The sequence below is a fragment of the Rhincodon typus genome, chromosome 25 (genome assembly GCF_021869965.1).
Source record: "Rhincodon typus isolate 14 chromosome 25, sRhiTyp1.1, whole genome shotgun sequence".
Classification (NCBI taxonomy): domain Eukaryota; kingdom Metazoa; phylum Chordata; class Chondrichthyes; order Orectolobiformes; family Rhincodontidae; genus Rhincodon; species Rhincodon typus.
This window is the reverse complement of record NC_063356.1, coordinates 6260255-6275550: the sequence shown is the minus strand read 5'-3', so window position 1 is coordinate 6275550 and position 15296 is coordinate 6260255. Positions and strand designations below refer to the sequence as shown.

Here is a 15296-nt window from a genome sequence, read left to right as displayed (position 1 = left end):
AAATATTTACATGTTTCCAATCCTTTAGATTTTACTGCCAAGCCCCTTTCCAATAATCAATGGGGTAGCATCAATAATTGCGTGGGAAACAGACAATAATCTGAGATTTGTACTCTTTGTATCCAAGATTTTCATTCATATAGCAACTTTCAACATGTCCCAAAGTGCTTTACTGCCAATGGTATGCAGTCATTGTTGTAGTGTAGGAAAAAAGGTAATCAATTTGCCCACAGCAAGATCCCACAAACATCAATGAGATAATTGAACACGTAATTTGTTTTTAATAATGTTGTTTGAGAGATACTTGTTGAGCAGGGCACCAAGGGTAACTCCTACAATTCTTTGAAATATCCATACAATATTTTACATTTACTTCAAAGACAGCATGGACTTTGGTTTAACAAATTATCTCAGAGGCAGTGATTTCAACAGTTCTGCACTCTTTCAGTACCTGCACTAGTAACATTAACCTACATTTATATGCTGTAGCCTCCAGAGTAGGACTTGAACTTTTGACTTTCTGACTCAGAGTTTAGAGCAATATGTGCTGTGTTCTGTCTCACAACAGATGTGCAATCTGTCTTTAAGAGTATGTGGTGATATATGAAAAGTTCATGAAGTCATTATTGTATCATGGCATGTGACTGACTGGTACAAAAGTTTCAGCCTCCATCTTACTGAGCTCTATCCTCTTGCAGCATGAAATGCTGAGGGTAGGATGCTGCAGTATGTCTGAATTGCTTAGCATGAGCCTAGACACACGAGTGTTTGGAATTGTCGTGTATAATCCAGGAGCTGGAATAAAAGTTCATTGAATTCTTCAGAGTTAAGTGATGCAATTTTGTCTTTATGCCTTGGGAAGTAACAGTTACAGATAATCAGTGTAGTTCACCACTTCACATCCCAGTGGCAGTGTGGTGGTAACCACCAGTTACTGCTTTTTAAAGAATCCTCACTGAAGATTACATAGTGCTGAATTGTAAAGCATTTTGATAACTGACCACAATAAGTTTGTATAAGTACAGATCTCCAACTTAAATAGCCCGGAGGCATGCTTGTGTTCTCTCTGGTTAAAATTAAGACCTATCAAGCTGGAAACCCTCTATTTTTTTTATGAAAGTATAAAATGTGTCTTTCTGTTTCCGAGCATAAAGGTTAAGATACAACAGTCAAAAAGCTTCTTATAAGTTTAAAAGTAGAATCCACAGTCAGAACACTTCCTTACAGGCTTAAAACTGACTTTCGGTGTTAAAGAACTCTTGTCAGTTTAACTAAAATGCTTTCCTGTTCAATAAAAAGGCATTCTAAACATCAAAAAGTGATTTTCTGACCTAGAAATGCTTATTTGTGTGCAGTAATTGGTTGTTTCTGTCTTTTTATTTCCTTCAATTTGTCATCAAATCTGATGTGAAGTTGTCACTCCTTATCTGGTGTAAACGTCCTCCTGATGGCTGAAACCTACTAATACAGAATCTTTATTAATTTGATTTAATGTTTAAATTGCCAGGTATATTTTGTTACAAAATACTGTGAAAAGTCAAAATATAGTGAGAACTCTCGAGCTCCATCTTAGAACACAGAAAAATAAAACCAAAGCATAGAATATAAAGTAAAAAATAAAGAAATAAAGAAAAAATGTTCAACTTTACAGTCCTTCTTGTTAAGTGCTCCGCCATTGGCCATGGGCCGAGTGGCCAGGCACAAGTTTCATTTGCTATGCCACCACTGGAATGAAAGCCACCCTCCATCTCACATCGACTGATCCCCTCACCACTATGAGTCCTCACTGGACCTCACCAATGTAGACATCAACAGTGCCACCAGGTACTGCACCAGCCCAAATTCAATTCCGCTGGCGCTATCAGTCCACTTCGGGCCCACCTCACCAATGCAGCCACTGCCAATACTGCCAGGTCTCATTCTAGGCCCAAACACGCCTCCACTGCTGCCTCCATGAATGTGCGCTGGATGCAGATGACACCTCTTAAAGTTGCAGATCCATGCTTAGGAAAACTTATTTCAGAGATCAAAGCAAAAGAAGGTAAAATATAATGACAGAGCAGCAAACCATGTAACAGGAATGAAGAATCAAGCCCTCTAATCCACTTCAATAAAATGAAAATCACAAAGCATGAACAAGAAACGCAAGGTAAGCATTTGATAATGGTTTGGGCATTGACTGACATTTTCACTAAATTACAGTTGATTAAGCAACATGTGCTGCTTTACTTTGCAAATCAAACCATAACTAAGCCTGGTTCGGCCACATGTGGAGTATTGTGTCCAGTTCTGGTCGCCTCATTACAGGAAAGATGTGGAAGCGTTAGAAAAGGTGCAGAGGAGATTTACCAGGATGTTGCCTGGAATGAAGGGAAGGTCTTACGAGGAAAGGTTGAGAGAGCTAGAGCCTTTCTCTTTAGAACAACGAAGGATGAGAGATGACTTGATAGAGGTGTACAAAATGATCAGAGGTATAGATAGAGTGGACAGCCAGAGACATTTTCCTAGGGTGGAGGTAGCTATTACAAGGGGGCATGGTTTAAAACTGAGTGGAGATAGATATAGGGGAGAAGTCAGAGGTAGGTTCTATACTCAAAGAGTGGTAGGGACGTGGAATGCGTTGCCGGAGAGGGTAGTGGAGTCGGCCTCATTAGGGGCATTTAAGTGGATATTAGATAGGCATATGGATGATAGTATAAGGTAGGGGTGGAGGTTAAATAGACCTTAGGATTAGTGTAAAAGTTCAGCACAACATCGTGGGCCGAAGGGCCTGTACTGTGCTGTACTGTTCTATGTTCTATTTCTATGTTAATCCCAAAAGGAGATCTCTTAAAATATTGCTTCTTATTAGCAAGGAGGGGTTCCATAGAATAGAGGGAGCCAATCATTCTGAGGGATGAGTGCTCAATACATCCAATTAGCTCAGCGCAGACACACAAGTGCCTATGATTGTAATATAGATATATAAATGCCAGGAGCAATAACAGTGTGGTGCTGTGGGGAATCCCTGTAACCCATCCAAATCTGGTGAGGAAACAGCCTAGTGGTATTAACGGTGAACTGTTAATCCAGAGAAAAAACTGCAGATGTAGTAAATCAGAAAGAAAACAGAAGTTGCTGGAAAAGCTCAGCAGGTCTGGCAGCATCTGCTTTCGTGGATATGGGCATTGCTGGCTGGGCCAGCATTTAGTGCCTATCTCTATTTGCCCATTGAGAAGGTGGTGGTGATCAGCCTTTTTGGAACACTGCTGTTCATATGCTGTAGGTAGATCCAAAATGCCATTAGGGAGAGAATCCCTGGATTTTGTCTCAGTGACATGAAGGAAGAATGATACATTTCCAAGTCAGGATGGTGAGTGGCTTGGAGGGAAGTATGCAGACGATGATGTTCCTATATATCTGCTGCCCTTGTACTTCTAGATGGAAATGATCGTAAGGTTTGGGAGGTGCTGTCTTAAGACCCTTGGTGAATTTCTGTGTTGCAACTTGTAAATGGTACACATTGCTGCTACTATGCTTCAGAGGTAGAGGGACTGAATATTTGTGGATGTGGTACCAATGAAGTTGTAAACTGACACTATCCCAATTAGTCGCTCTGAAGTAGAAAGAGTTGTGTAGATTATTGATCTACTCTAGACTGTAACTATTACAGGGCATGGCTTTGTTCTAGATTCAGGTCTCCGTATTGAATGTGCGACAATCCCAATCTCCTTTTCTCTGCTCATCATTTCCAGGGGAGTTGGTTGTATTCTATATGAAATGGCTGCTGGAAGGCCTCTGTTTCCTGGGTCCACAGTGAAGGAGGAATTGCACTTAATTTTCAGGCTTTTAGGTAAGTGCAGTATTGAGGTACACTGATTGAGACATTCAGAATACACTAAGCCCCAGTTCCTGATGTGAGTTTAGCAATCCAAGTTCACATATTCATGACAAAGATGTTAGCTATGCTGAAAACTTTCATTAGGAAAGTAAATAAGTTGAAAATGTCATTACAAAACATAACAACAATAACTTTGCAACTCTTAGATCTTGAATTGTATAACTTCAGAAACTGCCCTTATGATATCTGCTTAGCATTTTGTTACATTCTCTCCCTCACATGGCTTTGTCTTATTTGTGTCGTGTTTACTTTTCTCTCAGTAAAGAGGACCCCTTTTCTCCCTTTTGCACCTTGATTTACACCCACTTTACACCTCTATTTATTTTCTTTCATCACAATGAACAAACCCTTTCTCTTTTGCCCTGGACCTCTACACCATTTGTTCCCTTTCTTTCTCCTCCTCCTCCTCTGTTGAAAGTATAAAAAAAACACTCTCCAACTCTTTCAGTTTTGAAGCAGAGTCATTCGGGCCTTGAAACATGAATTCTGTTTCTATTTCTCTCTCTACTGATGCTGCCAGACCTGCTGAATTTCTCCAGCAATTGCTGTTTTGGTTTCAGAACTTCAGCATCTGAAGTATTTTATGTTTATTACAATGCTGTAATGTTTCATGAATGTAATGAAACATCTCCAATCCTCCACAGGAGCTTCATAAAATAAAATATGAGCCACACAAAGAGATATTAGGGCAGATGACCAAAAGTTTAGTCAAAGAAGTAGATTTTCAGATAAAAGTAAAATGTCACAGATGCTGAAAATCTAAAATAAAACAGAAAATGCTGGAGAAACTCAACAAGTCTGGCAGCATTTGTGGACAGCAACATTTAGGGAAGGAATTTCAAAGTTTGGGGCTGAGTCTACGAATGGTGGAGCAATTACAATTGGGAACGCACAAGGGGCCAGAATTAAAGGATTGCAGGTCTCTCAGAGGGTTATGGGCCGGTGGGAATTACAGTGACAGGGTGGATGAGGCCATGGAAGGTTTTGAAAACAAAGATGAGAATCTTTAGCTTGCTGCTTTACAGGGAGCCAGTGAACACAGGATTAATAGGGGAATGGGACTTCCTGTGAGTTAAGGCATGGGCAGCTGAATTTTGGATGACCTCAAATTTATGGAAGGTTGAACATTGGAGTCCAGCTAGATGTGCTTTGGAATAATGAAGTCTAAAGGTAAGAAGGGCTGTGAATAATGGTTCCAGCAGCAGATGAGCTGAGACAGAGATGAAATTGAGTGTTGTTATGGAGGTGAAAAGATGAAGGTGAATCTTAGTTATTGTGCAAATATGTGTTTGAAAACTCATCTTGGGGTCAGATAACACACTAGAATTACACATTGACTGCGTTGTGCTAAAAGATTTAACAGGGACACAGTCAGAGTGAGTACTTAGGGACAATTTTCCCTCTAAAATCCAGTTTTTCTAGGATGGAAGAACTCCAAGCCTCAATCAATAAATGATTTGTTGAGACCATAAGATGTGGGAGCAGACTATTCGGCCCGTCGAGTCTTTCAATGAGATCATGGCTGATCTGATAATCCTGAGCTCCATTTTCCTGCCTTATCTTCATAACCCTTGATTCTCCTATGCCTTGTTCCAGGTACGCCAGGAGAAGACACATGGCCAGGAATAACATCCAATGAAGAATTCAAGGCTTATAATTTTCCTTACTACCGACAACAACCAATGATACACCATGTTCCCAGGTACACTGGAGGCCACATTCTTTATTTCTCCATTACTGTAAATCATGTATTAGCTAGAATTTACAGCACATCAGGCCATTCTGCCCAACATGTCTAAACTGTTTTTCTTTACTGGGATGTGGGTGTCACTAACCCATTCCTAATTGCCCTTGATCTGATTGGGTTGCTACAGCCATTTCAGACAACAGTCAAGAGTCAGTTACACTGCTGTGGGTCTGGAGTCACATGAAAGCCAGACCAGGTAAGCATGGCAGATTTCCTTCCGCGAAGGACATTGGAGAATCAGATTTAACAACAGTCAGTGATAGTTTCATGCTCAACACTACTGGTTTTGATTTCCACCATTATTAATTAAATTTAAATTCCACCCAGCCGTTTTGGTGAGGATTTGTATCCCAGAGTATTGGGGCTTTAAAATAGTAGTTCTGTGACATAGAAACATAGAAGATAGGAGCAGGTGGAGGACGTTCGGCTCTTCGAGCTTGCTCTGCCATTCATCGTGATCATGGCCGATCGTCCAACTCAATAGCCTAATCCTGCTTTCTCCCCATAACCTTTGATGCTATTCACCCCAAGTGCTTTATCTAGCCACCTCTTGAATACATTCAATGTTTTGGTATCAACTACTTCCTGCGGTAATAAGTTCCACAGGCTAACCACTCTTTGGGTGAAGAAATGCCTCCTCATCTCTGTCCTAAATAGTCTATCCCAATTCTTCACACTGTGACCCCTGGTTCTGGATACACCCACCATCGGGAACATCCTCCCTGCGCCTATCCTGTCTAGTCCTGTTAGAATTTTATAACTCTCTGTGAGATCCCTCCTCATTCATCTGAACTCCAGCAAAAACAATCCTAACCTAGTCGATCTCTCCTCCTATGTCAGTTCTGCCATCTCCAGAATCAGCCTGGTAAACCTTCGCTGCACACCGTCAAGAGCAAGAGCATGCTTCCTCAGAAAAGGAGACCAAAACTGCACACAATATGGCCTTACCAAGGCCCTGTATAACAGCAACAAAACATCCCTGCTCCTGTACTCAAAGCTTCTCGCAATGAAGGCCAACATACTATTTGCCTTCTTTACTCCCTGCTCACCTTGCATGCTTACCTTCAGCAATTGGTCCACAAGGAATCCCAGGTCCTACTGCACACTCCCCTCTCCCAATTTACAGTCATTCAGGTAGTAATCTGCCTTCTTGTTTTCACTTTCAATTTTATTTGCACTCTCACCCAACCTGTCCAGATCATGCTGAAACATCTCTGCATCCTCAGCACAGTTCACCCTCCAACCTAACTTGCTTTCTTCTGCAAACTTTGAGATGTTACATTTTGTTCCTCATCCAAAGCAGTCACATCGATCCCTGTGGCACCCACTATTTACTGCCTGCCAATTTGAAAAGGACCCATTAATTCCTACTCTTTGTTTCCTCTCTGCCAACCAGTTTTCTATCCATCTCAATACACTTCCCCCAATCCCATGCGCTTTAATCTTCCACAATAATCTCTTATGCGGGACTTTATCAAACGTTTGCTGAAAGTCCAATTATATCACATTGACTGGCTCCCCTTTGTCAACTCTACGAGTTACATCTTCGGAGAATTCCAACACATTTGTCAAGCATGATTTCCCCTTCATAAATCCATGCTGGCTTTGTCTGATCCTGCCACTGCTTTCTAAATGCTCCACTATAAAGTCCATGGTAATGGATTCAAGAATTTTCTCCACTACTGAAGTTAGGTTTACTGGTCTATAATTCCTTGTTTTCTCTCTACCTCCCTTTTTGAATAATGGAGTGACATTAGCCACCCTCCAATCTACAGGGACTGTTGCAGAGTCTATAGAATCTTGGGAAGATGACCACCAATGCATCCACTATTTCCACTGGATTTCTAATCCATATTACCAGTACATCACATATAAAAATATATTATACATGTTACACTATCATAACAGTGATCCCTGTGACTTGGTGCTCTTATCTCTGTGCCAAAAGGTTGTAGCTTTAAATCTGTCTCTAGAAACTTGAGCCCATACATTTGTTATAACTAAGGAAATACTGCACTGTCAGAGTTGCCGACTTTCAGACAAGATTTTTCAAACTGATGTTCCACTTGGTTGTTGGAGGGCAATTAAGTGCGGGATGGTGTCCTCATGTATCTGTTGCCCTTTAGGTAGAAAAGGTTGAAGGTTTGGAAGATGCAATGAAAAGATTCTTGATGAGTTACTGCACTGCATCTTGTAGATAATAGAGAACAATCACAGTTCTTCCAGTTCTCCATGTAACATTTCTCTGTCTGCTATTTTTAACGTAGCAATGACAGATCTATTTTAAATGAGTTGGCATAGCCTCTAAAACCTGGACTGAGGAATTTCAGGTGAATATTTTAAGCGTCTATCTGGCAATATTAGCAAGGATAACTTGCAGTCCGCGTTTAGTTTGATAATTATCTATGGTGATGTTGAAAATATTTCAATTTCTGTTTCTCCAGATTGGATGCTGAGGGTCTAGATCTTTTTGCAAACCTTTTACTGGTAAGCAGCTAAATAATCAATAAATTACAAATGGATTTCTGTAACTGCATGCAATTTTATGACAATTGTTTAATTTTCCATACCTTTCGAAAGACGAGAATGTTCTCACGCAATTTTTAACTACAGCAAGAATTTTTGCTTTTATTATTAAACAGGATGTGGGATTGCTAGTACAGCTAGCATTGATTGCCCACACTTAATTGCCCTTAAAAAGGGAGCTGATGTTCTTGTACTTTTTGTGGTGGTAGTACAGCTACAACGCCATTGGAAGGGGGCAAGGAATTTTTCACAACTACAACTAAGAGATGGCAATACACTTCCAAATCAGGATGGTGTGTAGTTTGATGGGGGACTCGGGTGGCATGATTTCCTCATGTATCTGTTGGGTAGGAAATAAAGATTTGGAAGATACTGTGAAAAGAGTCTTGATGAGTTACTGCACTGCATCTTGTAGATAATGAAGAGCAATCCCAGTTCTTCAAGTATCTCCACAGAACATCTTCCCCACTTGCATGCTGGTCTAAAGGTTTCAACAGAATTGCATGAGGCAGGTTAATCATAAGGCCTGAAGGAATGAGGAAACTGTTACAAGCCCCAAAATTCAGAGTGAGAAATGCTGAGAAATTGTTTCTGCAAAGTGTACAGAAAGGTTCCATTCTGCAATGCCACGGGCCAGCAGTATTGGCTTTGCTGATGATTGCAGCAAACAATCCATTTGTTGTGCTGCTCTTTCAGGTTTCAGCTCCTGCTGATTGGGATTATGTTTTGTGTAAAGCTGCAACGATCTGCAAAGGAACCGATGGTGAAGTGAGGAAAACATTTAATGGAATGCACTGGCTGAGGCAGAATTAATTTATTACATTCAAGAGGACAATGGATAAAAATTAGGTGCAATGTTATAGGAAAATGGTAGGAGAGTGGCACGAGGTAATGATGCTTATTTAGCAATGGGCAATTAGCCTTCCTTTGTGCTGTAACACTTCTGTCATTCTGTGAGTTTACTTTTGAAACTCTTATTAGAAACAGATTTATTTAAACGTGGGCTTGTGTTGTCTTCCTCTTGAACTGTCCTGCTTTCACTGAAGTTAGGTCAAGTCAAATTGCTGGTAGATGTTGACTGACATTTCAATTCATTTCTCTATCTCAGTACGAGGCCAAGAAGAGGATTTCAGCTGAGGACGCTCTTCAACACCTTTATTTCAAGAACTTGGGAGAAAGAGTGCACTTTCTACCAGACAGTGAGTCCCTTCTCAATGTGGAATCCTTTCCCACCCTATGCCGGGATCTCATGTTTTGCTGTGAAGCTGTCTAGGGTTTTGGGTGCTCTGCTGTTCTCACTGGCATCTTGAAATGTCCCACTCTGCCTAAGCACCAAGAGTAAGGCAATGGTTCCAGCAATACACTGTCTTGCCTCTAAGGCCAAAAGGTTATGAATTTAAGCACCATTCGAGTGACTTGAGCCTATAATTAATGTCAACACTTACACTGCAGTGGCTTTTGGATACAACATTAAACTAAGACCCTGTTGCACTATTCAAAGAAGTTCTCTCAACTAATATCACTAAAAACTGATAACCTGTTCATTGATTTATTGGCTGTTGTGGGATCTTGCTATGCAAAGTCTAATGCTGTGTATCCTATATCAGTAGAATGGATACAGCATAGAAGAAGGCCATTCAAACCATTGCGTCCCTGCAACCTCTCTGGAAGAACAGCTCAAACAGTACCTGCCCCCACCCCTTCATTGTAACCATCCAATTGTTTTCTCTGCAAATGCTTAACCTTCTTAAAAAAAAGCACAATTGAACTTGCTTCTACCACATTCTGAGGCACTGCATTCCCAATCCTTGCCACTTGCTGTACTTTCTTATGTTACAATTGGCTCCTATGCCATGCACTTTATACCTCTGTCCTCTGGTTCCATTAAGAACAGTTTCTCCCTACCTCCTCTGTCCTCATCCCTCTTGAACATCTCCAAGAATGTCCTTTTTAACCTTCACTTCTCCAAAGAGAACAATCCCAAGTCCTCCAGTCTATTCACGCATCTGAAGACCCTCAGGAATTATTCTTCAGAAACCATCACATCCTTCCTAAACCGCAGTGCCCAGATTTGCATGCAGTACTACGGTTGAGGCCAAACTAGGATTGTATACAGGTCCATCATTACCTGTTGGTTTTTTAATCTGTGTCGCTATTTATAAAGCCAGGAGGTCGTATGTTTCACTAGCCATTTTCTCAACCTGCCTCTGAAATCCTCAAAGATTTGTCCACAAATACCACCAGGACCCTGAGATCCAGAACCTGCCTTAGAATTGTATCCTTTATTTTATATTGTCTCTTGTTCTTCCACCAACAATGTATCACTTCACAACTTCTTTATATTGAATTTTATCTGCCATGTGTCTACTGCTTTTATGACCCTTAATAGTGTCACCTGACAAATATCCATCAACTTCAGTTTTGACATTTTCAATTGATTTTGGCTCACAGTAACTGCCTCCGACCTCTAGCCTCAACAGTTTCCTGGGAAAACAGTTTGAGATCGCCACACTACACTTTGTGTAAAGAAGTGCTTCCTGACTCCATCCTGAAGACCCAAACTGTAACCTTAAGGTGATGTCCTCTTGTTCTGGATTCTCCCCCGAGATGATCTTTATTGATCAGCAGTATCAAAGCCTTTCATCTGCTTCAGTGCCTCAAATAAATTGCCTGATGATCTGCCATACCTGAGGAAATACAATCCCAGGCTCTGTTTGATCACTTGGCTGGAAACATTGAGTCTCTTTCTCTGTCCACAGGTGCTACCAGACCTGCTGAGTTTCTCCAGCATTTTCTGATGTTGTAATTGCGCTCTTTTTGCCATAGTCTAATTTTTTTGGTAGACACAAAGTGGGCTGTTCTCTTGGTCCCTGTTTACTCATTTCCCCAGGTAATTATGAACAGTCTCTCGCTGAGATTGAAGCTCAGTTGGCTGGGCAGCTGGTCTGTAATGCAGCATGGGTTCAATCCCTGCACCAGCTGAGGTTACCATGAAGGACTGTCCTTCTCAAACTTTCCCCTGACCCGAGGCAAGGTTGAGCTACCATCGGTTATTTCTCTCTCCAGTGAGACAGCAGCTCCTGTTGTGCAGTAAGACTGAGATGACTTACTTTATACTAATGACAGACTCAGGCCTTGACTGCATTCGCGCACCAATTCCCACCCACCTGGCCCCAACACCCCCGATCCCAACCACCCACCACACCCATGGAAAATCCACTTCCACTCTTGTTTTGAGCAGATTTATAGACTGAGATGTCTATTCAAGTTCAAAAGTAATAGGTTACAAATGCCCCTTTGCTTACAATATCAAACAGACATACCGTGCTGTACACATTGTATAATGAGAGCCTCGAATTACAAATATTTCTGCTTAATGTTACGAAACCATTCTGCTTAAATCAACACTCAGTTCACAGCTTTTACTCAATGTTCTGTCCCCCATTCTGACATGATTTCTATTGGGTGTGAAACCCATTCTGCTCTGTTGTATGTGCATCCACAATAATGAAACAATTGTCCTTCTCAAACCATTTAAAATATTTCTAGATGAATTATAAGATGTCCAAGTGCTATGTTTCATTTCTCACCCATGAGAATGCAAACCAGGAAGAGCAGGAAATGGATAAAGCCTGTAAATGCCTTCTATGTTCAAGCAGCTCACCTATTCTCACAGTTTAGATTCACTCGGGTTAGATGCTGGGTATGAAATCTTTGATGATATGCTTATTGCCCCCACAAATTATCGCACAAGGTCAAACCTACCCCATCACTTTCAAAATATTCCAATGAGTGGCACTTGCAGTGAGATTGCCTTTCTGCTCATATAATTTTTTCCGTTAAGTACTGAGCTCTGCATTTCTAGTTAAGAATTCCCAATCCGGCCCCTTCAGAAATGCGAAGCTGAACTCGACACGGTTCCCCTGTTGTACAGGGTAAATGGCAGGAGTTAAACCCTGCTCTGTTTTACAGCAGCCAGCGTGCTGGGCTCTGAGGTTTCACTATCCGGCAGCACATCCAGCAGCTCTGACAGTCATTGTGAAACGGTAAACTTGGAAAGTAAGTGTGGAATTAGGGTGGCACTTGGTTAAGGGGTCAGGCTGACAAGTGGATAGGGTAGGTAGGGGGAGTGGTGGTGCCAGGTAAGTGGGGAGGGTGGTGAGGGCTGAGTATGTCAAGGCCAGGGGTTCAGGCAGCAAGTTAATGGGGAGGCAATGGCCTAGTGGTATTATCGCTGGACTGTTAATTCAGAGACCCAGATAACATCCTGGGGACCCCAGGTTCAAATCCCGCCATGGCAGATGGTGGAATTTGAATCCAATAAATATCTGGGGAATTAAGAATCTAATGATGACCATGAATCCATTGTCGATTGTCAGGAAAAACCCATCTGGTTCACTAATGTCCTTTAGGGAAGGAAACTGCCATCCTTACCTGGTCTGGCCTACATGTAACTCCAGACCCACAGCAATGTGGTTGGCTTTTAACTGCCCTCTGGGCAATTAGGGATGGGCAATAAATGCTGCCTAGCCAGTGATGCCCTCGTCCCATGAATGAATAAAGGAAGTTGGAGGGGGTTTCAGGGTTTGTGGGGATTCAGGCTGGTGGTAATTGTGTTGGGTTGGGTTTGGTGGGGTTGTCAGGGGTATCATGGGCTTTTACAGAGATTGACAGTCATTAAACAGCTCCCATTAGAATAGCGTTTTAATCCCAGATTTTTTTTTTTTAAAACTTGAATTCCAATTTCACCATCTGCTAGATGAGCCCAGAACCTTAGTCTGGATTTCGGAATTACTCATCTACTGGTATTACCATTACACTGGGGCTTCACTTTGCAAATGCATTATAAAACAGAGCATAACATCAAGCCGCAGAAGGGGGTATGAGGTGAGGTGACAAAGGAGGTATGTTTTAAGATATGTCTCATATTGGAGGAAAGCTGTAGAGAGACTATTACAGAGCTTAGGGTCCAGATACCAGAAGGCAGAGTCGGCAGTAGTGGTGTGATTAAAATCGGACAGGTTCAAGGGGTCAGTGTTAGAGAAGTGCAGATAACTTTGTGGGCTATTCGGCAGGAGGAGATTACACAAATGGGAGAAGAGCAGGAGAGGTCATGGAGGGATTTGAAAATCAGGCAGAGGAGTTGTAAATGAAGATTGTTTGACTAGACGACATTGTAGGTCAGTGAGTATAGTGAGACCAGGGGAATGGAGAATTTGTTGCGTGGGGCAAATTGGGTTGAGTGGTCTGTTTCAGTTCTGTCATTCTGCGTCATCACCACCTGATACCTAGCTGTCCTGGGGAAGTGGTGTACTGCAAATCAGCAACACAGTATTCCCTATTTTCCCTTCCTTGGGAACACATGGGAATGATTCTGGTAATGCAATGCCTGTTTGCGAGCCCTGTTTTGCCTGGAATTATATACACTGAGTATGACAGTACAAAGGAAATATTAGTCACAGATCTCTGAACCAAATTTTTTTTTTTTTTTATCTATCTCTCCTATGTAGCTATTAGTATTTTCACATTGAAAGAAATCCAATTGCAGAAGGATCCTGGTTATCGAGGGTCTTCATATCCCCAATCCGGTAAGTTTGTATGGCTTACCAGACCAATGCAACAATCAGAACTGATGGGAAAAAAAGAAATTAAGCAAAAAAATTATCAAGGATTAGAGAAGGACAAGCAGAGATTCACCTTCAATAAAGCGGCATAGTGGCTCAGTGGTTAGCACTGCTGCCTCACAGCGCCAGGGACCCGGGTTTGATTCCACCTTCGGGCGACTGTCTGTGTGGATTTTGCACATTCTCCCCGTGTCTGCGTGGGTTTCCTCTGGGTGCTCCGGTTTCCTCCCACAGTCCAAAGATGTGCAGGCTAGGTGGATTGGCCATGCTAAATTGCCCGTAGTGTTCAGGGATGTGTAGATTAGGTGGGTTATAGGGGAATGGGTCTGGGTGGGATGCTCTGAAGTTCGGTGTGGACTTGTTGGGCTGAAGGGCCTGTTTCCACGCTGTAGGGATTCTATGAAAGCAATTTAACATTAAAGCTGGATAACAAAGCCTCAGGGTATTTCCTAAGAGCCAGAAAACTGGTATTCCAGAGTAACTGGAATCAGAACAGAGGTATTCCAAGAATAACTGGGATCAGGGCACTGGTATTTCTGGGGTAACTGAGATCAGTGCGCTGGCACTCCCAGAATAACTTGCTACCAGAGATAGTAGTAGATTTATGATATATTTAGGGGGACGTTTGATAAAGACATGAGGGAGAAGAGACTGAGAGAGATAGTAGGAACTGCAGATGCTGGAGAATCCGAGACAACAAGATGCAGAGCTGGATGAACACAGCAGGCCAAGCAGCATCATAGGAGCAGGAAGGCTGACGTTTCGGGCTAGGCTAATAGAGTTAGATGGGAAAGGATGGCCGGAGATTCAAGTGGAGCAGAAAAGTCAGCATGGGTTGGTTGAGCTGAATGGCCTATTCCTGCGTTGGACATGTCACATTTGTGTAGGATCTGACCTATCATTTTCCATTTTCCAGCCCGGGGAAAGAATCGAAGACAAAGTGTTTTATTCTAGATGGAGCCGTGCTTCTGCCTCGCCGCTACATTACAAAAGAACAACAGCTCCCGGTCGCTTTGTAGTAGTGGGGTGGGTGGAGTTGAGGGTGGGGGCTTCACTCTGCAGCATGGAACGGGACCAGGTGAGGCTCCGACAGTAAATCAAGATGATGCCTGTGTGAGATCAGCATCCTCCAACTGTGATCTTATACATCATCTCAAATCACTCGGAACAGAGAGACTCAGAGCCTCAGGCTTGTTCTACACTTCGATTAGATTCTAACTCCATGAACTCACCTTGGCACCAAATGCTGAATCTCCACGAAAGATATTTGGATTAAATCCTAATGCTACTAACTGGCTTCATTACCCGCGTGCCCAGTTACAACTGTGCCAATTACCACGTTTCGTCATGGTGAGATATCCATTGCTAGTCTCCAGTACTGCATCCCAGTACAGCAGTTTTGTGCTGAAGCTGTCTCCCCATCAGTTTAGAACTATCTAGCTTTGACATCCAACAGCTAATGCTCCCCCCATCCCTCTTCCCCACATCCTCACTTTTGCAGAGATTATAGAATTCTGCT

The 15296-nt window shown here is 42.2% G+C and overlaps 1 protein-coding gene across 1 annotated transcript in view; it reads left to right on the top strand.

Annotated features, from left to right (window-relative positions):
- Positions 1 to 14804, top strand: part of LOC109921537 (cyclin-dependent kinase 18-like) — a 78471-nt gene extending 63667 nt beyond the window's left edge. Inside the window, exons 10-15 of the mRNA XM_048612034.1 lie at positions 3735 to 3832; positions 5477 to 5582; positions 8072 to 8114; positions 9262 to 9352; positions 13664 to 13741; positions 14694 to 14804. Coding sequence (XP_048467991.1) covers positions 3735 to 3832; positions 5477 to 5582; positions 8072 to 8114; positions 9262 to 9352; positions 13664 to 13741; positions 14694 to 14731 — 454 coding nt within the window. The 3' untranslated portion in view covers positions 14732 to 14804. The remainder of the gene's footprint in view (positions 1 to 3734; positions 3833 to 5476; positions 5583 to 8071; positions 8115 to 9261; positions 9353 to 13663; positions 13742 to 14693) is intronic.
- The last annotated feature ends 492 nt before the right edge of the window (positions 14805 to 15296 follow it).